Source organism: Gorilla gorilla, chromosome 3 (assembly GCF_029281585.2).
Source record: "Gorilla gorilla gorilla isolate KB3781 chromosome 3, NHGRI_mGorGor1-v2.1_pri, whole genome shotgun sequence".
NCBI classification, from domain to species: domain Eukaryota; kingdom Metazoa; phylum Chordata; class Mammalia; order Primates; family Hominidae; genus Gorilla; species Gorilla gorilla.
In genome coordinates, this window is record NC_073227.2 from 69776918 (window position 1) to 69801239 (window position 24322).

A 24322-nucleotide genomic window follows, 5' to 3' on the forward strand; every position below is an offset into this window, starting at 1 on the left:
AAATGTACAGATTATAAGAAAAACACTAAGGTAAGTGTCAAAATTAAACAGACAAAGGATGAGAACAGAATTCACATATGAAGATACATAAAGGGCTAATAACTAACATAAGTAAAAGTTCATCAGCACTACAGGAAAGGTAAAAAAACAGAAAGAGAATGCTCAAACTTGCTTATAATCAAAACAATGCAAAAAATGAGATTTTTCTTTAAACTGGCAAATTGGCAAAATTTTTTTGCAAAGTATAAAGATGTTGGAAGGGTAAGATGAAATGAGTCCTTCTGTGCATTGCTGGTAAAAGTCTAAATTAGTATACTTTATGAAAAATAATTTGATAGTGTAAGTCAGTAATGTTTACATGCCTTAGTCCAATTCTATTTATAGAAATGGACCCTAAAGAAATAATTCAAGTGTGGGCAAAGATTTATGCAGAAAAATCTTCATTGTGGTATCTTTAACAGTGGGAAATTAGGTAATCCTGAAATGTCCAAAACAGAAGAAATGGTTAAGCTAATGAAAAATCTCGTTTATAAGCTGGGTTTTTTTGTTTTAACGTGGAAAAATGTAGGTGATCCCGTAGGCCTTATAATGATGGATTGCTCCAGAGTCTTTTCTTGGGAGTTTTTAATCCCATCTAAGAGTTTTGAAATAACATTGTCTAGAATGTTTTTGGTAAAGAAAAGTGGGTGCGCTACAGCATCAGACAGACATGGCTCAAACCTCAGTTTTGTTGCTTACTCCACTGTACAATCTTGGGTAAATTAATTTCTCAAGGATTTAGTTTTCCCTTCTCAGATAGGAGGATTAATAGGTCTGTGTAAAGATTAGTGATAAACAGCCTCGTGCAGTGGCTCATGCCTGTAATCCCAGCACTTTGGGAGGCCAAGGCAGGCAGATCACCTAAGGTCAGGAGTTCGAGATCAGCCTAGCCAACATGGTGAAACCCTGTCTCTACTGAAAATACAAAAATTAGCCACTCATAGTGGTGTGTGCCTGTAATCCCAGCTACTTGGGAGGCTGAGGCAGGAGAATTGCTTGAACCTGGGAGGCGGAGGTTGCAGTGAGCCAAGATTGCACCACCGCACTTCAGCCTGGGCAACAAGAGCGAAACAACTCCATCTCAAAAAAAAAAAAAAAAAGAGGATTAGTAATAAGATTAGTGTATACATGTACGTCACTTACATATATATGTATAGCATCTTGCATATAGTAGATGAATGGTAGTTACAATTATTGGTTACAACTTCAGTGTGTCAATGGCTTAAATAGAGCACTGTAGGAAACACAATTAACTATTCAACGAACTTGTGATTTGGCTCCTATAGGCAAGCATGGTGCCAGTATGGAGAGAACGCAAATGACCAAGGCCTCTCTTCTCAAAAAGTTTACGCTCCAGTGGGAGGCAGGCTATGAATTTAAACACAAAAAAGTAAATGGAACTTTTAAATTCAGATATTTTCTGTTGTTCCAGACCTAAGGGAAAAGGGAGAGTAGTCTACAAAAATGTCCCTCGCAGCCAGCCGTGCTGTCACCTATGAAAGCTGCAGCGCTTATTCTATGGGCTTTTTATGTATTACCAACCTTGCCTTTCAGCTTTATGACCTGACACAGGTTAGAGAGTCAGTAAAAAACTGAATCAGTCCTAAAAGACCATCTATAAGTACTGATAATGTGAATGAATAACTCTTTGCTATTGCTCTTTCATGCTATAATTTCTCCTATAGGTAAAGTTTTCACTCTTTATTTTAGAAAACACACTTTTGAGGTTATCTCACTAATTGGCAGGATGAAATAGCTCTCAGGTGGCTGTTGTTAGCTAATGTCCCAAGCAAAGCAGTGTTACAGTGGTTTCCAAATTTGTCCACAGATTAGAATCACCTGGAGATCTCTTACAAACTACAAGTCCCAGGCCACATCTCAGACCAATTAAGTCACAATCTCTGGGGAAGGGACACAGGCATCAGCATTTTTTGAAGCAGACAAGTTTGGGAACTGCTATGATATCATTTAATGGCTGAGACCACTGGCTCTGGAATCAGAGTTCCCGGAACGAAATTTTGGCTCTAACTTCTGATCTAAGGCAAGTTTATTTAGGCTCTCTGCAACTAAGTATTTTCACGACTGAGTTCTTGCTTCAAAAAGTTGTTAGAGGAAAGTTAAATAATACAAGGAAAGCACTCTGCACAGTGTCCAAAACACAGTAAATACACTATAAATGAAATCCATTATTAATTCTAAGAATTTAGGAATTAAGATTCTGCTTAAATTTCTGTGAATTAAAAAAAAATGTGGCTGGGCACGGTGGCTTATGCCTGTAATCCCAACACTTTGGGAGGCCAAGGCAGGTGGATCACCTGAGGTCAGGAGTTCAAGACCAGCCTGGCCAACATGGCGAAACCCCATCTCTACTAAAAATAACAAAAATTAGCTGGGTGTGGTGGCTGGCGCCTGTAATCCCAGCGACTCAGGAGGCTGAGGCAGGAGAATCGCTTGAACCCAGGAGGCAGAAGTTGCTGTGAGCCGAGATCATGCCATTGCACTCCAGCCTGGGGGACAAGAGCGAAACTCCGTCTCAAACAAACAAACATAAACAAAAATGTTTAAGTAATTGTTAAGGAAGTGTTTACTATTAAGGGTTCCAACTGCATTTTTTTTTTTTTTTTTTTGAGACAGGGTCTCTCTGTTGCCCAGGCTAGAGTGCAGTAGCGCAATCATCACTCACTGCAACCTCCACCTCCCCAGTTCAAGCGATTCTCGTGCCTCAGTCTCCCGAGTAGCTGGGACTACAGGTGTGTGCCACCAAGCCACGCTAATTTTATTTTTTGTAGACAGGGTCTCACTATGGTGCCCAGGCTGGTCTTGAACTCCTGGGCTCCAGCAATCCTCCTACCTTGGCCTCCCAAAGTGCTGGGCATGAGTCACCACACCTAGCCATGAAAATTATTAGTAAAATGTTAAACCTACTTTGTAAACATGTACTCACATGTATTTTCATTGGTTTATGTGTTTCTACCCTCCCTTCATTTCTAAAAGGATTTGAGGTTGCTTACATAAACAGACTACAATAGGATATGTCTGTTTTTAGATGAAAAACTCAAGGAAAGAGAAAAATAGTCAGGAGAAGGGTAAGAAAAATAAGGGAAGCATAGATAATAAAGCCTAGCATAGTTGTATCAGAGCATTCTACCAGGGAAAGAAAGACACCAGCTTTCCTAACAGTGGAATCTTTTAGGAGGAGGGTGGAGCAGGGGCTTCATCACCATGTATTTCTTTCTTGTGTTTGTTTTCTCTCTCATAGATTAGTCAATCACATGCAAATGTCAGTAGCCCGGCTGCAGACTAGGATTTACACTGACACAGCTGCGCCGGGCGGGTCTGTGTGGACAGCGCTGTCCTCAGTGGTATAGGACAGGCTCGATGGCCCCGGGCGTGCTGGCCACCACCTTGCGGACAGTCGTCTCGGGGACACAGAAGCGCATCCTGCGATGGGCTTTCCTGTTGAGAATGCTGCCGTTGCTGAGCTTTCTGGTCAGTGTTGCAGAGGATGACGTAGTTGTGCAGGTCCACAAGCGGGTCTGGAACTGCTCCACAGTCTCCCTCCCGCCCTCGGGCCAGGTGGCGCTCCAGATGGCGGAGCCAGAGCGCGTGCGGCCGGCAACCAGGCCACCAGGGGGCGCAGGTTGGCAGCGGCTGGAGGGCTGCGGGGCTTGGCCTAGCGGAGCCCAGCAACTCGAACTGTGACAGAAGTTGAAATTAAAAAAAAAAAAATCTCTCGGATGAGGTCTTAACTGGTGTTATACAAGGAGCAACATAAATTATAAAACGTTGGTGGAAAGCCAAATAGAACCCTATTTTTTTTACGTTTTTTCCCCTCTTCAAAGTTTATTCCTGATTTGTGTTGCATGAAACTAAGTTAAAAAAATAGTTTCCAGTGAAGTACTATAAATGACTGAGTATGACGCATGATTTTCCCCAAAAAATTATTCTTCAGTAAAGGTTACCTTATATGCAAGCTCTTAAAAGAACCCATCTTAAGAGGTGCTTTCTCAATTGCTTTATTTTCTCAACAAAGAACTGGGCAAGGAAAACGTATTGGGGCCGGGCACGGTGGTTCACACCTGTAATCCCAGCACTTTGGGAGGCCAAGGCGGGTGGATCACTTGAGCTCAGGAGTTCGAGACCAGCCTGGCCAACATGGTGAAATTCCATCTCTACAAAAAATACAAATATTAGCCGGGCGTGGTGGCTCACACCTGTAATCTCAGCTACTCGGGAGGCTGAGGCACGAGAATCACTTGAGCCAGGAAGCAGAGGTTGTTGCAGTGAGCCTAGGTAGGGCCATAGCACTCCAGCCTGGGCAAGAGAGCAAGACTCCATCTCTCTCTCTCTCTCTCTGTCTCTCTCTCTCTCACACATACACACACACACACACACACACACACACACTCTCTCTCTCTCTCTCACACACACACACACACACACACACACTCTCTCTCTCTCTCTCTCAATATATGCTAGAATGGGAAAAGTACAGAGTTCTCCCTACCAAAATTAATAGGTTAAGCGAAGGAAAGGAATAAGAAATTCAAAACAGATTTAGTAATTATTCTTGGGAATATAATCTCATAATCCTAAATGCTAGGTGTTGTTCTAAAGCTTTAAACATTGTTTTATTTATTTATTTATTTATTTATTTGAGACAGAATCTCACTCTGTCACCCAGGCTGGAGTGCAGTGGCGCAATTGGCTCACTGCAACCTCTGCCTCCCGGGTTCAAGTGATTCTCGTGCCTCAGCCTGCCAAGTAGCTGGGACTACAGGTGCACACCACGACACCTGGCAAATCTTTGTATTTTTAGTATAGAAGGGGTTTTGCCATGTTGGCCAGGCTGGTCTCGAACTCCTGGCCTCAACTGACCACCAGCCTCTGCCTCTCAAAGTGCTGGGATTACAGGTGTGAGCCACCATGCCCAGCCCTAAACCTTATTTTAAAAAGCAAAACATGGCTGGGCGCGGTGGCTCACGCCTGTAATCCCAGCACTTTGGGAGGCCAAGGTGGGCAGATCACGAGGGCAGGAGGTCGAGACCATCCTGGCTAACACGGTGAAACTCCGTCTCTACTAAAAATACAAAATATTAGCCTGGTGTGGTGGCGGGCGCCTGTAGTCCCAGCTACTCGGGAGGCTGAGGCAGGAGAATGGCGTGAACCCGGGAGGCGGAGCTTGCAGTGAGCCAAGATCGCACCACTGCACTCCAGCCTGGAGACTCCATCTCAAAAAAAAAAAAAAAAAAAGCAAAACATAAACACAAAACACAATAAACCACATAGTGATTGTATTGTAAAGGTAAAAGTACACGTACAGGATGAATTTTTTTTTTTAAGTTCCTACTTTTACATGACATGAATGGGTTCTGATGGCTCGTGATAATTTCCAGTGACAACATCAAACACAGGTTTAAAGGGACCCTGTCTTACTCCTAACAAAATAATAGAATCTAATAAAATAATGGTATCTAGTCAGTGAACAAGACTGGTTGTTAAAACCATCTGGTGAAAGGTGGATTGGAACTAACGTTGAGGGATCAGGGCTGACCTCACCTGAACCCACTCATCAATCTTACATTCCCCACAAGTGGGAGAGCCAGAGGCATGCGCCTTACTCAAAGTGTGATGCTAGAGGAAGAGCACGTTCAGCACCACCTATCAAAGAACCTTGCCAAAAATAATTTATTCTGAGTTGAAGCAAGCCTCTTAATCTGCAATATGGGATATTTTACCGAATTTTCCTGACAAATACATGGTGTTTCTAAAAGGGAGAGAGGACAAGGTCTATTGATGAAGAATAACAGAGACAAACAGACTGTAGGGGAGAAAACATAAGTTATTTTCTTCCCCTCTTTAAGATCTTAGTTGAGACACTCTCCCCTCCCACCAAAAAAGGTAAATTAACAAAAGAAAAACAAGCAGAAGTTTATGAACATGAGCCGTACCCATCATGCAGGAGAGGTCTCAGTTCAAAAGTATTTCTCTCTCAACGCAGTGGTTTGGGGGCTTTGCTTAAATAGAATTTTAACAAAGAGCCATACATGCTATACAGTGACCAGAGAAAGGAGAAAGCAGTTGTGGTCTTTTTAAAGTCAGGAAAATGTGGGAAGATGGTAAAATCTGTTCCCAGATTTCTCTGTTGCCTGCTAGTGCCTTCTCCAGTAAGGAAGGGTTGATGTTACCACCGCCAGGCAAACGGAGCCTGAGGCAGAGCATTCCTCTGCATTTTCATTGTCTTTTACTTAACATTCATCAGTATTTTGGTTTCCTTCAAGACCTAACTCCCAAATGCAATGTGAGGCTCTTGTTTAAGTCCTAATTTGAACAAATCAACTGTAAAAATATGTTTTTGAGACAATTAGGGAAACATGTATTTAGTGGGCATTAAAGAATAATTGTGGCAGGGCATGACAGCTCATGCCTGTAATCCTAGCACTTTGGGAGGCTGAGGTGGGAGGATCGTTTGAGATCAGGAGTTCAAGACCAGCCTGGGCAACCTAGGAAGACTCTATCTCTATAGAAAAAAGAAAGAAAGAAAGAATAATTGTAAATTTTGTTTGGTGTAATTATGACATGATAATTATGTGGCTTTTTAAAAATCCTTAGCAATTAGAGATGCATACTGAGGTATTTATGGGTAAAATGACATGGTATCTGGCAGTTTCTTTAAAACAAATTTGTCCTACAGGATGCCCAAAAATTAGGGCTGGGGGGTGCCTACATGAAACAAGATTCAAAAACAGTGTTAATTATTGAAACTATGTAACGGGTACATAGAGGTTTATTATAACATTCTCTATTTTGTGTATGTTAAGAAATTTCCATAATAAAAAAATCTTTTACGTTTTCTATCTCAAATAACTTAGAAATAAAAATAATGTGCCCTTAAAAAGTGTATTAAATTACTCAAAAAATAACTCTAGTGATGTCAAATATGCAAGTGAAAAAATTAATAAAACTGTTTTCCATGAAATATGACATTAGGAATAAATATTTCTAAATTATACCATTTATTTTAATATGTTACTTTTATTTTTTAATTTAAATTTTTGTAATACAATTATAAACATTTGTCTATTTTAGCTCTATTTTTTAAAGTTTATATATTCAAATTGGCAAAAACATTTAAATGTTATATTCAAGAATATACAGTAATTGCACTTTGGCAATATCTTGTTATATCAAATTAAGCAGTTATATTAAAATATAGACTCTCAACATTTGTTCATAGTGATTGGCCAGTCTAGCCACTTCATTTCACTAGAAAGGAAACAGACACACAGCTATGACGTAACCGAAAGTAAATCACAAGTTTCCTAACTCCTAGTCCAGTGCTCTTCACAACAGAACCAAGTTTCCTCTTCTACTAAATGTATGCTCCAATTGAAATCCCCAGGATGCAACTGGAGCCATGACTCCTGGGCACAGCAGTGTTCAAACATTGACATTTCTTTGGGGACAGTAGGGAGGAGATGACACATCCAATCCATCCTCATTGGCTGATTTTCCTGTAGTACAATTCCAGTATCACTTTCTGTCCCCAAAATGTTTCCCAGCCCACTCTTCCAGAGAAAATAGCAGCGGTGCTTCTTTTCTCCCATTTAAGGGGCCTGACCTATCTCATCAGTAGTTCACAGGCTTTGTATGAACCGATGGTTTTTGGCTGTCTTTCTTTCTTTTCTTTCTTTCTCTCTTTTCTTTCTTTCTTTCTTTCCTTTCTCTTTCTCTTTCTTGCTCTCTCTCTCTTTCTTTCTTTCTTTTTCATTCACCACTGATCAGAAGGTATTATATGGCTTTTGTTTTGTTTTGAGACAGAGTCTCACTCTGTCGCCCAGGCTGCAGTGCAGTGGTGCGATCTCGGCTCACTGCAACCTCTGCCTACCGGGTTCAAGCGATTCTCCTGCCTCAGCCTCCTCAGTAGCTGGGCTTACAGGCGTGCAGCACCACTCCCGGCTAATTTTTGTATTTTTAGCAGAGGCAGGGTTTTGGCATGTTGCCCGGGCTGGTCTTGAACTCCTGACCTCAGGTGACCCACCTGCCTCAGCCTCCCAAAGTGCTGGGATTACAGGCGTGAGCCACCATGCCTGGCCCGTGATATGGCTTTGAATGCCGGTCCTCCACTATATGCATGGAGACAACATACCAAGTCTCACATTCTTCATCTGTAAAATGGGGACGCAAATAGTACTTACTTCAAAGCGTTGTCTTCAGGATAAAATGAGATTACATTAAATATTTAAAACACTCAATGAACATAAGCTACTATTAATATGAGCTCAGTAACTCTTGAGTGAATCTAGAAAGTGTTCAGGAATGGCCATATGAATGACTTTTATGCTGACTTTACCCATTCATTTTAAGCTTTGGAATAGAGAAGGATAAAGACTTAAATCCCTGTCCAAGGTCATGCAGCTTACCTTTCAGGTAGAAAGACAGACAACAAGCAAATAAATAACTTCAGATAGTGGTAAGTGCTGGGAAGGAAATAAATCAGTGTGATGTGGCTGGTAAGGCAGAAGGAGGGGGTGCCTACTTTAGGGAGAGAAGTCAGGGCCTTCCTGAAGTAGCAAGGTCATGAGACTCTCTCTAAAAAGTTTTCAGACTCTGCTTTAGAAAACACTACATTAAGGCAGGCACAGTGGCTCACACCTGTAACATCAGCACTTTGGGAGGCTGAGGCAGGCAGATCACTTGAGGTCAGGAGTTTGAGACCAGCCTGGCCAACATGGTGAAACTCTGTCTCTACTAAAAATACAAAAATTAGCTGGGTGTGGTGGTGCAGGCCTGTAATCCCAGCTACTCGGGAGGCTGAGGCAGGAGAATCGCTTGAACCTGGGAGGCAGAGGTTGCAGTGAGCTGAGATTGCACCATTGCACTCCAGCCTTGGCGACAAGAGCAAAACTCCATCTCAAAAAAATAAATAAGTAAAAAATAAAAAGAGGTTATTGTTGCCACTTAACTCAGAAAAATGAAGTGCTTGTCCTGTAGGATACTCCAGTACATTTTACTTTGTATGCTATGGATGTGTTATTGTTGTGGATATATTCAGCCTCCCCAACCACAGAAATAGTTCTTCAAGGAAGGAATCCATGTCTTATTCATCTACAGCTCAGTACCTACACCATAAACATAGCATGTGCTCAATAAAGTTCAGCAATAACAGTGATGATTAGGTGATGATACTATTGTTAGGTGATAGAATAATAGAACCGACTCTATAAATTTTTAGAATTTGGCACACAACCAAAATGCCATGTCTTAGTCATCTTTGCACTCCATAGGACACAAAAGAGTGACATAGTAGTCGCTCAATAAATGTTGGATGAAAAAAAATCTTATTGAGTGAGTAGAGGCACGGGGATGTGCTAATTATTGCCCAATGTTTACACCACTTTTTGTAAATATTATATAAATATACTTAGTGTTTGTTGAGCTTTACTAAAGGAATTAATGTAAAGACTTACTGGAATTGACAAGGAAAATCTAGAAGACAAATTGAGAAGGTAGAAGGCTTTAAAGTAGTCTTTTCTTTTGTTTTGCTTTTTTGAGACAGAGTCTTGCTCTGTTGCCCAGGCTGGAGTGCAGTGGCATGATCTTGGCTCACTGCAACCTCCACCTCCCGGATTCAAGTGATTCTCCTACCTCAGCCTCCAGAGTAGCTGGGATTACAGGCACATGCCACCATGCCTAGCTAATTTTTATATTTTTAATAGAGCTGGGGTTTCACCATGTTGGCCAGGCTGGTCTTGAACTCCTGACCTCAGGTGATCCGCCTGCTTAGGCCTCCCAAACCATTAGGCGTGAGCCACCATGCCCGGCCTAAAATAATGTTTTCTAAAGCAAAGTCTGAAAACTTTTTAGAGAAAGTCTCATGACCATGTCACTTCAGGAAGGCTGCTTTAGGTAGCATGGACAGGAAAAGCCCTACAAAAGATTAGGTTTTTCACCTCTTAAAAACCGGCTGAGACCCAGTAATAGAAATTAGCCATGAGAGAATCCTGGGAAAACAATAGGCATGCCAGGTAGAGAGAACCACAGATGCAGACTCTGAAGCAGGGCAAGTATAGGGGTTCACCTTTTGGAGGAACAGAAAGGAAGCCAGTATGACTGAGACCAAGTGAGCATGAGGGCGAGTGGTAGGGGATGTCAGAGACCCGTGGAGCTCTACACACTGCTGCAGGAAGCTTGGATTTATTGTAAGAGCAATGAGACGCCATAGGAAGGACTATAAGGGAAAGATATGATCTGATTCATTTTTAAAATACCCACTCTGGCTGCGGTAGCCATGGGGCTGCAGGGGACAAGAGTAGACACAGGCAGACTTGTCAGGAAACTCATGTAGAAATCCAGGTGAAGCTGGCCGCGGTGGCTCACGCCTGTAATCCCAGCACTTTGGGGGACTGAGGCGGGCAGATCACAAGGTCAGGAGATCAAGACCATCCTGGCTAACATGGTGAAACCCCGTCTCTACTAAAAATACAAAAAAATTAGCCGGGCGTGGTGGCGGGCACCTGTAGTCCCAGCTACTCGGGAGGCTGAGGCAGGAGAATGGCGTGAACCCGGGAGGCGGAGCTTGTAGTGAGCCGAGATCACGCGCCACTGCACTCCAGCCTGGGCGACAGAGCGAGACTCGCCTCAAAAAAAAAAAAAAAAGAAAAGAAATCCAGGTGAGAAGTGACCACAACTGGACAACTGGAGTGAGTTAGCAGCAGAAATGAATAAATTCAGGAAATATTCTTGAGATAAAACTGATAGAACTTTCATTGGGTGCATTGTACTTGAAGGTGAGGCAAGAAGAATAGATTTTCTTTAGCTTGAGTAACTTCAAGATATATTCTCAGATGGGGGAGACTGAAGGAAGAACAAGGCTGGAAGGGAAATCAAGACTTCTGTTTGAAAAAGTATAGTCAATTTGAGAAGCATATGATACATGCAAATGGAGATGTCCAGGAGGCAGTTGAATATGTGTCAGACTCAGAGAAGAGAGAGAATATAAAAATTTAGAAGGCAGCAGCATAGAAATGCTAAACTCTTGAGTGAGTGTGGTTATGACCACCTAGGGGTAAAAGTGTAAATATTTTTTAAAGAGTCAGGACAGAGCCTGCTAGAATTCAAGAATTCAGAGAGGGTTCAGCAAAGGAGCCTGAGAAGGAGAAACAGTCAGGTGGATGCTAAACTAGGAGACTATGGTGTCACAGAGGCCACGAGAAGGGAGTAGCCAGTTGTGTTAGATGCTGCCAAGAGGTTTAATGAGATAATAATACTAACACATTGGCCGGGCGTGGTGGCTCATGCCTGTAATCCCAGCACTTTGTGAGGCTGAGGTGAGCGGATCACCTAAGGTCAGGAGTTCAAGACCAGCCTGGCCAACATGGTGAAACCCGGTCTCTACTAAAAATACAAAAATTAGCCAGGCATGGTGGCGCATACTTGTAATCCCAGCTACTCTGGAGGCTGAGACAGGAGAATCGCTTGAACCCAGGAGGCGGACTTTGCAGTGAGCCAAGATCATGCCACTGCACTCCAGCCTGGGAAACACAGCAAGCCTCCATCTCAAAATAGTAATAATAATAATAACACTACAACACTACTACTACTACTAGCTAACATCTACTGAGCACTTACAATGTACCACATCTGTTCTAAGACGTTTATGGGTATTAACTCTTTGAATCTTTTTGACAATGCTAACGATAGAGAAGAAACCATTGGATTTGGTAACACAGTGGTCAAATGAAGAGATCTTTCATTCAACAACAATTAATTCCTGACTTGTTCCAGGCAAGCTTGAGGCACTAAGGATGAAAGACAAAGGTCCTGCCTCCATAAGAGCTTAATGTAAACAAGTAAACAAATAGATATATCATGCAGTCCGATAAATGTCTCAAAGAAAATGAGCAGGCCAAATAATGCTGTTTTTGGTACCCCATGAAAAGGAGATGACAAGTTATTTGAAAGAAGAGTGCCCTGGCAGAGGAGAAAGCAAGTGAAATGATCCTGAGCTCAGAGCAAGGATGCCCATGTGCCTGCAGAGCAAAAACCGACAGGGGAGTAGTAGGACATGATGTCATGGACATATCAGGTCAAGTTCAAGGTGAGGTTAGTGACAGGCTCAGATCAAGTGGGGCCTTGTAGGCCTGCTAAGGACTTTAGAGCCGGGGTTCCCAACCCCCGGGCTGTGGACTGGTTTTGTCTGTGGCCTGTTAGGAGCCAGGCTACACAGCAGGAGGTGAGTGGCAGGCGAGCAGGCATTACAGCCTGAACTCCGCCTCCTGTCAGATCAGTGGTGGCATTACATTCTCACAGAAACAAACCCTATCGTGAACTGCGCGTGCGCATGTGAGGGATCTAGCTTGCTGGGTCCTTATGAGAATCTAACGAATGCTTGATAGATTGATCTGAAGTGGAACAGTTCCCCCCACCCCTTGAAAAAATTGTCTTCCACGAAACCCATCCCTGGTGCCAAAAAGGTTGGAGATCCCTGCCTTAGAGGTGAGAACCCTACCTGAGGTGAGAACCCATTCTGGAGGGTTGAGAGCAAGAGAACTGCATATAATTTATGTTCTAAGGGACTTCTGTGACCAGTGTAGGTATAATGAACCGGGGATGGTGCAAGACAAGAACCCAGCTGGAGGCTATACTGCAGTGGACCTGCAGCAGGACGAGGCACAGACAAAACCCCTCAGACACTGAGTTAAAAAGGAAGGGCTTTATTCGGCCGGGAGCATCAGCAAGACTCATGTCTCAAAAACTGAGCTCCCCGAGTGAGCAATTCCTGTCCCTCTTAAGGGCTTACAACTCTAAGGGGGTCCGCATGAGAGGGTCATGATCGATTGAGCAAGCAGGGGATACATCACTGGGGGCTGCATGCACCAGTAATTAGAACAGAACAGAACAGGACAGGGATTTTCACAGTGCTTTTCCATACAATGTATGTAATCTATAGATAACATAACCAATTAGGTCAGGGGTCGATCTTTAATGACCAGGCCCAGGGTGTGGCGCTGGGCTGTCTGCCTGTGGATTTCATTTCTGCCTTTTAGTTTTTACTTCTTCTTTCTTTGGAGGCAGAAATTGGGCGTAAGACAATATGCGTGGTGGTCTCCTCCCTTAGACCAGGCAAGAGATGATAGTGGCTTACAAAGATGATGACATTTTAAATGTTAAGAAATGGCCATAGTCAGGATATAGCTCAAAGTTACAATTTGCTAATGGTTTAAAGTCTGAGTGTAAGAGAAAAACAGGTGTCAAGAATGATGCTAAGGTTTTTAGGCACCTGGATAAATAAATGGTGGTGCCATTTGCTGAAATGGGAAACAATGAGGGAAGAGCACATATGGGTGTTGTAGGAAGACTTCATTGGTGGGCACGTTATGGTTTTTTTGTTGTTGTTGTTGTTTGTTGTTGTTGTTGAGACGGAGTTTCACTCTTGTTGTGCAGGCTGGATTGCAATGGTGCAATCTCGGCTCACTGCAACCTCCATCTCCTGGGTTCAAGCGATTCTCCTGCCTTAGCCTCCCGAGTAGCTGGGATTACAGGCATGTGCCACCACGCCTAGCTATTTTTTTTTGTATTTTTAGCAGAGACGGGGTTTCACCATGTTGGCGAGGCTGGTCTCGAACCCCTGACCTCAGGTAATTCACCCACTTGAGCCTCCCAAAGTGCTAGGATTACAGGCGTAAGCCACCACACCCAGCCCACCTTATGTTTTACATGCCAAATTGATATTCAAGCGGGGATGATAAATCAACGACTGGTTATAAAACTTGAGTTTAGGGGAAAAACTGAGGCTAGAGATAATTTGGGAAGTTACCAGAATATAGTTAAGGCCATGGAACTGATGAACTCACCCAGGGAATAAGGAAAGTTCTAGAAGAATGAATCTGAGAGGACTAAGCCATTGGTCACTTCAACCTAAAGGCTGGGCAGAGGAGGATTCAGCAAAGGAAACTGACTAAAGAACAATCAGTGAGGTACGACAACAGAGGTAGAGGCATCCCAGAAGTCAAGTAAAGAAGACTTCTAAGAAAATAAGAGGTTAATGTGTCAGATGAGTAAGATGAAGATGAAGAATTAGCCATTGAATTTCACAAGGCAGCGATCATTGTGACCTCAATAAAAGCCACTGCAGCTAAGTGGAGGGGATGAAAATTTAAGTGGCTCTCTAGAGAAGGGGGAAAAAGGGGGAAAGAGGACATGGAGATGATGACTTGCAGGCAATTCAATTGAGAAATTTTTCCTCTAAAGCAGAGCAAAGAAATCGTGGTACCTGGATGGGCACACAGGGTTCAGGGAAGGTTTGGGGTTTCTTAAAGATAAGAGTTATTGTGCATTTTGCTGTTGTCGTTGTTGTTGTTTGGTTAGTTGGTTTTAGTTTTTGTTTTTGTTCTTGAGACACAGTCTTGTTCTGCTGCCCAGGCTGGAGTACAGTGGCATGATCATATCTCACTGTAGCCTCAAACTGCTGATTCTGAGGTGATGCTCCTGCCTCAGTCTACCAGTAACTGGGACTACAGGTATGTGCCACCATGCGTGGTTAATAATTTTTTTTTTTTTTTTTTTTTTTTGTAGAAAGGAGGTCTCACTATGTTGCTCAGGCTGATTTTGAATTCCAGCCTCAAGTGATCCTTCCACCTCGGCCTCTCAAAGTGCTGGGATTACAGGTGTGAGGCACCGCACCCAGTCCATTGCACATGTTTGTATCCTGATGGGAATGATCCAGTAGAGGAGGAATACAATGATGCAGGAGAGAGAGGCTAATTTTAGGAGCAAAGAGCTTAAAGAAGTTAGATGGGATTGAAATTCAACATATAGATTGAGGGAAAGGCCTTTAATAGGAGCAGGGACAGTTCATCCATTATTAACAGGAAAAAATGTAGAGTACATATGTATAGATGCTGGTATTTTGGTAGATTTCATGGTGGAAAGATATGAAGATCTTTCAGAATTTCTTCTATTCTCAGTGAAGAAAAAAGTGAAATCATCGGCGAAGAGCGAGGAGGAAAGGATGCATAAGGTTGAGGAATGAGAGCACTTACCATAATTTCTGGGACAGCTGGAAAATAAATTGACTGTGGAAATACAGTATGACTGGCAAGCAGCACTGAGAGCCCACTTGAAGTTCAGGGGCATGGATTTAAAGGTCAGTTATCATAGTTGGCATAGTTGTTTGCCTTTCTCTTGCCATTATCTGTTATTCCAAGTGCAGGCAAGGGTTGGATTTAACAAGGCAAGAATGACAGAGGGAGAGAGAATCAAGGCAGTGATTCCATTGTTGGTCCATGGAATATAAGGTGAGGAGAGACAGCAGGACATAAGATAGTGATATATAATGAAAAGTTAGTAGGATCAATGGATTTGAAGTCCCTTAAGCTGAAAATTTGATAGGGGGGTTCATGGAGGAGTGAGCTGGAAAGGTAAGACATGGTTAGGGATTAGAGTGCTTGAAATAGTCTGGAAATGGTAGAGCAGTTAACAATGGCTTTGATAGTGGGTGCCTACGATGGGGTGAAGGACGAGATCTTTCCAAGTGAGGAGGTCAGAGAACTGAGAAGCCAAATGGATCATCCAAGTGGATATGAAATCTCCATGCATGATGATAGGAGTGGCGGCAGAGAGAAAAGCAGTAAACTAGAGCAGTTTTGGGAGAGTAGAGGAAAGAAGCCTAACCAAATGTGTTGAGAATGAGAGGTGAAGAAATTGAGTCAGTGAGTATAGACAACTCTTCTGACAAGTTCTGCAATGAAGAACAACAGAGGAATGGGGGTGATGCTGGTGGAAGGGGAGAGTCTGAAAATGACATGGGGTCAAGAGTTATTTCAAGATGGAAGATTCTAGAATATGTGTATGATGTTACTGATTAATTAGGGAGAAATTGATGCTGTAGAAGAGAGAGGATAACTGCAGGAAGAAAGTTCTTCAGGAAATGAGAGTGGTATCTAAAGCATAAGTGAAGAATTTTGCTTTTCATTAAAAAAAAAGGCACAATTCTTCCCTGAAATATGAGAAAAGGCAGAATTCATGGGTACATATGCGGGTAAAGCAATAGATCCATTGTAAGAAAATAAGGGATTTCATGATTGATCACTTCTATTTTCTCAATAAAGAATGGGGCAAAGTCTTCAGCTGGGTGGGGGGGTCAAAGGTGTGAAGTTTAGAGGAGAGTAAGGCAGTTAGTCATCTTCAGAGACTGGGAAAACTAACTTACTAAGGGAATAAAGTGAGCTTTCCAGGCAGTGCCAAGTGACCAATTGAGATGAAATTGAAATAAACCAGACAGTATGACTGTGCAATTTTGCACAGCAAGAGTCAACTGCTGAGGTGTAGGAAGCGAGTAGATGGACGGCTGGGTTTAATCAGGGTTGAGGTTTTGTCAGAAGTATGATGGGTAACCAGAGAGCCAATGGAATGGTGGAAGACATAAGGGAGCAACTGCAATGGCAGACCATGGAATCGAGGCTGGGTAAGGAGCAGTCAGTGAGAACATAAGATAAAAATTGGTTTCCCAAAAGATTGGCGGTCCAATGAGGACAAATAATTGCTTTGGGTTGGGTCATTAGTGAGGGGTCATAAATGAGCGAGTGGGGTCAGAGCAAGGATGTTTATACCCAAGTCCCATCTGCTCTGTTACCTTGTGAAGGTGGTGAGGACTGAGCATATCATGAGCACTTTGTAGATGCATACTCTTTGAATACTTGCTCAATGAATGCTTTGTTTCCACATGTGACCATATGCCAAACACTGACGAAAATATCCTCCCTTCAAGGATCACTCTCTTTAGTTAAAGAGAAAGATGAATGGTGAAATACAAGATCTTAAGTGCTCTAATAAGGGTAACATTCAAAGTGCAACCCAGAGGGATGCAATGACTAACTGTAGAGGCGAATGAAGAAGGGCTTCAAAAGGAGGTAACAATAGCTCATTAGGTGGCAGTGGAAGAGAAGAGATTCAGTTTCTCTCATTATCAGGGTGTCAGTTTCCCATCTGAGTCCCTTGAAACGCAAGGGCTGATGACTGCGAAGCAACAGGTAAATGACACGAGTTCTTTTCAATATGGCAAGCTCTTGCATGCAAACCTCCACCTTAGGACCCCCGGTTCTAGATGGGGCGTGGGTGCTCAGCGCGTGGGGAATGAGGGGAAGGGAGAAGCAGGAGAGGGGACGAGGGAAGGGGAACACCTACCACCCAGGAAAGACAGCTGAGGCCGTGGCGGGGCTCTGGTGATCAGAGAGGGGGAGATCATTACTGCGGCGCTGGGAAGCAACTCGGTTTCCTTGGCCTCGCGGGACTTGCGGGGCTCACGGGTGTGGCGGAGCTGACGGGGTTCACGGGCCTTGAGGAGTTTGGGGGCTGCATGGGGCCCATGGAGTTCGTAAGGTGCATAGGAGTCCCGGGGCTTGTGGGGCGCATAGGGAGCGTGGGGCTCATAGGACTCGTGAGGCTCATCACATTCCTCGGACTCGTCTCGCTGGTCTTGCTCCCTGACCTCCTCGGGTTCCTCGGGATTCTCGTGTTTCTCTGGATCCTCGGACTCCTCAAGCTCTCTGTGAGTGTCGAGAATCCTGAGCACAATGGGCTTCTGGAAGACTTCGGAGCAAGTGGATATTTCTGCTGAGACTTGCCCATCGGTCACCTCGGACGGCGCAGATGGACTTAGAAACTCTTGGTTCTCCATTCGCGCCAGAAGCTTCTGTCGCGAGCGCGGCTCACCCTCCCGACTGGTTGCCCAGGAGCAGTTTGCTTTCTGCGCGATACGATAAGGGTTGCCGGGGCCCCCCGCGCCCAGCCCCGCCCCGAGCCCCGCCCCGAGCCCCGCCCCAGTCCTACACAGCCCCGCCCCGGTCCAGCCCCCGAGCCCCGCCCTAGTCCCACACAGCCCCGCCCCGGCCGGACTCAGCCTCATCTCACTCCGCCTTCCTGCGCGTTGTACGGTTGCCAAGGGGACGCACCACTCTCCAGGACCTTCTGGGCGCATCCGGGGACGGAGAAAAGCCAGAGACAGTCGGTGGAGATAGGAGATGAGATGCTGACCCTGTTCCCCGTGTCCAGAGCAAGGATTCTCGCCTGCTGTCGTTCGCGGAGGCCCTGGGGTAGAACATGTCAGTTTCTAATCTAGTTAGGGCGCCCCTCAGACCCCAGAGGCAATCTGTATAGAGCTTGTGCCCAGAGGTTCCTGGACACAATCTCTATACGGGCTTTTGTCCCCTAATCATGCTGGGAGAGGATGCCGAGACTGATAATATTCTAAGGCCCTCAGTTACTAACACTGATTTCCATCAATTTCTAGTTAAATGCACGACCATCAGAATGGAGCGGGGGCGGGGGGCGGGGGGTGCGGGGGAGGTGGATCCACCAGTGCGACATTTGACATAAGCTTACATTCAAGAAGAGTCTCAAACTTGAATGTTTTACTTTATCTCCACATGAAGTTCTATACACAGTCACAAAGAAACACTGGATTAAAATAAAAATATATTCATGTACATCTTGTGTCTCATTACAGGGCTCACTATCTACTGAAGCATGCTATCAGGTACTTTTTATAAAGGGCTGTAATTATCTTGTGAACAGTACAACTGTGTGCTGTGTTCTGTGGGTGCATCCATTAATTTGTTAACTGTGGTATCTTTTAAATATACCACACTTCTTGTAACCCTGTTTTTGGCATCCTCTCTTTTTTATCACTTATTATACCAAGAGACTTTAAAAACATAGGTGGCCTGGCCGTCTCTCAATCCTTGAGGAGTGCTTTCAGCTAATTTTCATGGTGGTGACAGTGTGATAGAGGGGAATAGAAGTGGTGGAGTTTTACTGATGTGTTTATTTTCAAGGGAAGGGCCTAGAAGTGTTAAGGAATAAGTTGTCTGTTAAAATATTTAGTAAACCCAAGTACCCCTTTTGCTCGTTACTGGGTATTCCTTGTATGTACTTAGTCTCATAGATGCTAAGAAAAGTTAGAAGAGAAATATTTTGGATTGTGAATGTTATCTGGAATGGAACTAGAAGATTCATTCTAGCATGTGCGTATATGAATCGGAATCTCCGTCAACCTTACTTTGATATAGATGTATGTAATATTGTATGGAAGTTCAGGAAATATCCCCCAAAACTTGGAAGGAGAAATAAAGCTACTCTCAGAGAGTTTTAACTCAACCTTTAAACCAATCAGGGAGGAGTTACGTAAATCCACCTTAAAGAGGCAGGATGGCCCTTAAATCAGTAAAAGTAGTCCCCGGCTACATGAAATGTCTTTGAAAGTCCAAAGAACATGTCAGTTGAAAGAGGGGGATTCAGGCCACTGTGAATGTACAGAAGGAGCATCATAGAGGCTGTGCCCTCTCAAAAACTGCAGAAAGGAGGGGATCTAAGCCAATAGACTGCAATTGTTACAGCCTATCTTTTAGGCCCACTTGCTATGAATGTGGTGCCACTGTATATCAAAATATTCATGTTTAGCTTTCTTTCTTTCTTTTTTATTTGGGACAGGGTCTGGCTCTGTTGTCCAGGCTGGAGTGCAGTGGAGCAATCTTGACTCACTGCAACTTCTGCCTCTTGAACTCACACCATTCTCCCACCTCAGCCTCTTGAGTGGCTGGGACTACAGGCGCATGCCACCACGCCTGGCTAATTTTTTGTAGAGACAGGGTTTTGCCATGTTGCCCAGGATGGTCTCAAACTCCTGAGCTCAAGCGATCCACCCACTTTGGCCTCCCAAAGTGCTAGGATTACAGGCATGAGCCACTGCACTGGGAACAGGCAGCTTTCTGACATGACTTGCTTCTCAAGGAGTCTGCTTATTGGGAAAGATTATAATGATCACACAGAATGAATTCTTTTCCAAGTCTGCCTTAGTTCATTTTATGTTGCTATAATAGAATACCTGAGACTGGGTAATTTATAAAGAACTTATTTCTCATAGCTCTGGAGGCTAGGGCATCCAAGTGCATGGCTGGGGCATCCAAGTGCATGGCTGTGGCATCTGGTGAGTCTGTCTTGATGCAGCATAGCATAACATGGTGGGAGGGCTGAACATGAAAGAGAGGCACCAGGGGCTGGACTCATTTTATAACAACCCACTCCCACCATAATGACATCATGATAAGGTCATGGCAGGCCACCCAGGCCCATCATCATCTCTCTGGATTCTACAGTGGCCTCCGAACTGGTGGAACTTCTGACTTTTACCTTTGGTCACCTCCAATCATAACACTCCAAACCATTTTTTTAAATCCTCAAGCTTTGCATTATAAGGTGTTCCATACTCTGGTCATTTTTTCCCTCTCTAGTCTACTTTGAGCCACTCCATCCTTGCTGTCTACATTCTGGCCTCCCTGCTCTTCTCTAAAGTGTCAAGCTCTTTCCCATTTCAGTCTCTTCTCACACCTGTTCCCACTGCGTGGAGCCCATTTCTTCCCACTGTTTACATACTGGCTCTTTTCTAGCCTCTGGGGCTCAGCTTAAATATTACCCACTCAAAGAGGTCTTTCCAGCCCATATTAATTTTAAAAATGTTCCCACCATTATTTTCTATTTCATTTCCTTGCTTCGACATAATTTGTAATTATTTCATCTGCTTGTTTATTTTTGTATATTTCCCCAGCTAGAATGTAAGCTCCTTAAAGACAGTGAAATTCTCTGTCCTGGTCACTGGTATATTCCCTGTGCCAAGCACAGTGAATGACTGTGAATAGCTGTCATTATTTCGTTTTCCTGCCTAGAATCCCTTCCCTCTTCTTCTGAAGGCAGAACCCCTCCTTTCTGCAGGGAACTCATTCAGTATAGTTTAAGGGGCTGATCCTTCCTTCTAACCCAGGTCTGACCAATCCAGCCACAGTAATTGGTTCAAGGATGAATATGCAACCCCAGAAGAGCCAGTTGGTATCCCTCCGTGAGATTTAATGGATGTCTGCTCAGAAAAGGAAGGTCCATCTTACTCTGAAATCATGAGCTATAAGAATGGCTTGTGCTGACAGCAATCATCTTGCTGCTCTGAGGAGAGAATCTGAGAATCAAACCAAGCAGAGGTTAGCAGGGCCAGGACATGGAGAGACAGTCTTATCTTTGAACTTCTGAACTCCTGAATCCACCCATGCCCAGATTTTCCAGGATGATGAGGAAAAAAACCTCTTTTTTTGTGGGGGTACACACAAATTTGAGTTGAATTTCCGTTAAAAAAATTTTTGTAGAAACAGGGTCTTTCTATGTTGCCTAGGTTGCTCTCTAACTCCCGGCTTCCAGCAGTCCTCCTGCTTCTGCCTCCCAAAGTGCTGGGATTACAGGCCTGAGCCACTGTGCCCAGCCTTTTTGAACAAGGTCTCATTCCATTGCCCAAGCTGAAGTGCAGTGGTGCAATCACTGGTCACTGCAGCCTTGACTTCCCCAGGCACAAATGATCCTCCCATCTTAGCCTCCCAAGTAGCTGGGACTACAGGTATGCACCATCACATCTGGCTAGTTTTTTGTTTGTTTGTTTCTGTTGTGTATTTTTTGAAGAGATGGAGTATCACCAAGTTGCCCAGGCTGGTCTCAAACTCCTTGGCTCAAGTGATCCACCTACCTTGGTCTCCCAAAGTGCTGGGATTACAGGCGTGATCCACTGCATCCAGCCTGAATTTCCTTTTAACTGAATTTATTTTTAGCTGAAAGAGTTCTGGCACATTTTCTGGCACATGGTGCTCCCAAAATGTTTACTGAATGAAAAGGCAGATCCACTCTTGGTGTGCTAACTACACTTACTTTCTAACATGACTCAGCTTCTCAAACCTGGAAGGCTTGTAAGCCCGGAAGGCTGGCAACAGACACGAGATTGTGGTAAAGTCTCCAAGGTCGTATGCCACCCCATTAGGCCCATTGGGCAGGCTACCAGCCAGGCAGCCTCTCTTACAATACGCCAATCTGTCTTGTTGTCTAGTGCCATTTCTGTTAGAAACCCCCATGACACAAACCCTCATCGTTAGCCTGAGAGCATCTCAAGTACAGAATCCCTGCTTTGTTCACCCTGGTGTCAAGCAATGACTGCCATGTTGGCACTCCATAACTGTCCACTGAAGGAAAAACTCCAGCCACAACACTTGTTGCCAAAATGCAGAATCTACAATCAGATTCTGAGATTAAAAAGACCAAACAGGGAAGAACAGAGATATTGTTCCCCATCCTGAAAGCTTTCGGCCTTATCTTTGAAATAAGCATCCAGAAACTTCTCTATGTCCCTGATCACCTTAGAAAACCTAGGGAAGGGACAAGCACATAGAATCAGAGTTTAGGGCTGGAAGTGGTCTGCATCTCACTTAATCTTTTTACAAGGACAAGACCAAGACAGTCAAGGAATTCGTCCAGGGGTCCATTCGCGGTAATCCTTGGGGCAGAGATTAAAATCCAACATTTCTGACAATTCCGAATCATTGTGTGATCCACCCTCCATAGGCCAGACAAGAAGAAGGTTTAACATTAGACACCTGAGTGGCTGCTGTGATACCATTAAACATGATGGCGTGGTGCTGATATGAGAAAGGTAATGATTTTAAAGGCTCACTCTCCAATGTCTCATCTCGCAGAGGGCAATCATCATTTTGCACATGCATGCATAAATTCAATTGTGTTCTATTTTAACCTAAAACTAGAGACAGTTATGTGCTAATATTGAGAGGGGTTATCTTCACCAAATTTGGATTTTTTTTTTCTTTTTTGAGACAGGGTCTCACTATGTTTCCCAGGCTGGTCTCAAACTCATAGGTTCAAATGATCCTCCTGCCTCAGACTCCCAAAGTGTTGGAATTACAGGTGTGAGCCACCACGTCTGACCCCATATTTGTATTATTTCACCACAGATTCCAAATTTTATTTTATTTTATTTTGTTTATTTTTCTTGAGACAGAGTCTTTCTCTGTTGCCCAGGCTGGAGTGCAGTTGTGCGATCTCGGCTCACTGCAACCTCTGCCTCCTGGGTTCAAGCGATTCTCCTGCCTCAGCCTCCCGAGTAGCTGGGATTACAGGTGCCTACCACCACCCCTGGCTAATTTTTTGTATTTTTAGTAGAGACAGGGTTTCACCATGTTGGCCAGGCTGCTTTTGAACTCCTGACCTCGTGATCCACCCGCCTTGGCCTCCCAAAGTGCTGGGATTACAGGTGTGAGCCACCACGCCTGACCCCATATTTGTATTATTTCACCACAGATTCCAAATTTTAAAAGGAAGGATTTATAGAGCAAACTCTCTTTATGATTTTTTTTAAAACCAAAGCAAGGCACTATAGTTACAAGTTGGATTTACAGAGTGTCTGCAAATAAATATAGTTATCACTCTTTCTAGTGAAGAAAGTTTATCTATGTAAAAGCAAAATGTTAAGAATTTTAAAAACAAATCCCCACAATGTTCCTCATCTCGTCTAACAAGCTCCTGGAAAAGAAGCCCTTCCTAACTCTTAATGAATACTGTTAATGTTTATTTCTCCGGGTGTTTGACAAAGTTCACTTTCCTCATTGTCCTACCCTGATATTTCTTATAGTGTTAAACAGATCCACTTAATGGAAAGACACCCGGTTTTTTACTTGAAAAGAGAAAACATACTAAAATATATTCAAGGCCAGGTGCAGTGGCTCATTCCTGTAATCCCAGGACTTTATGAGACCGAGGCAGGCAGATCGCTTGAGCTCAGGAATTCGAGACCAGCCTGGGCCACATGGCAAAACCCCATCTCTGCTAAAAATAGAAAAATTAGCCGGGCATGGTGGCGTGCACCTCTGGTCCCAGCTACTTGGGAGACTGAGGAGGGAGGATCACCTGAGCTGAGATCATGCCACTGCACTCCAGCCTGGGCAACAGAGTGAGACCCTATCCACCCCCACAAAAAAATTTCATATAAATTTCATGCCATTGCAAAACAATAAATGGGACAAATGCTTGCTAATGTTCATTTTACCTTTGTTGATTAAAAATCCCAATACCCCCAATACACTGTTTTACAAATATTTTTAACATTCAAAATCCAAATAGAGATGCTGTTATTATGTTAGCATTATCTTTGTACAGTTGTCCGTTGGTATTCTCAGGGAGACTGATTCCAAGATCCTCACAGGCAAATGTGGATGCTCAAGCCCCTGATGGAAAATGGCATATTTACATATAACCTACACACATCTACTCGTGTATTTTAAATCATCTTTAGATTACTTATAATACCTAATACAATGAAAATGCTATGTAAATAGTTGTTATATTGTATTTTAAAATGTGTATTATTTTTATTGTTGTGTTATTATTCTTCAGTGGGTTTACTTTT

At 43.6% G+C, this 24322-nt stretch overlaps 1 protein-coding gene across 1 annotated transcript in view; it reads right to left on the bottom strand.

Moving 5' to 3' along the window:
• SPMAP2L (sperm microtubule associated protein 2 like) overlaps nt 1–17792 on the bottom strand; it is a 75120-nt gene extending 57328 nt beyond the window's left edge. The window contains exon 1 of the mRNA XM_063705111.1: nt 17227–17792. Within this exon, the coding sequence (XP_063561181.1) occupies nt 17227–17719 (493 nt within the window). The 5' untranslated portion in view covers nt 17720–17792. The remainder of the gene's footprint in view (nt 1–17226) is intronic.
• Between the last annotated feature and the right edge of the window lie 6530 nt (nt 17793–24322).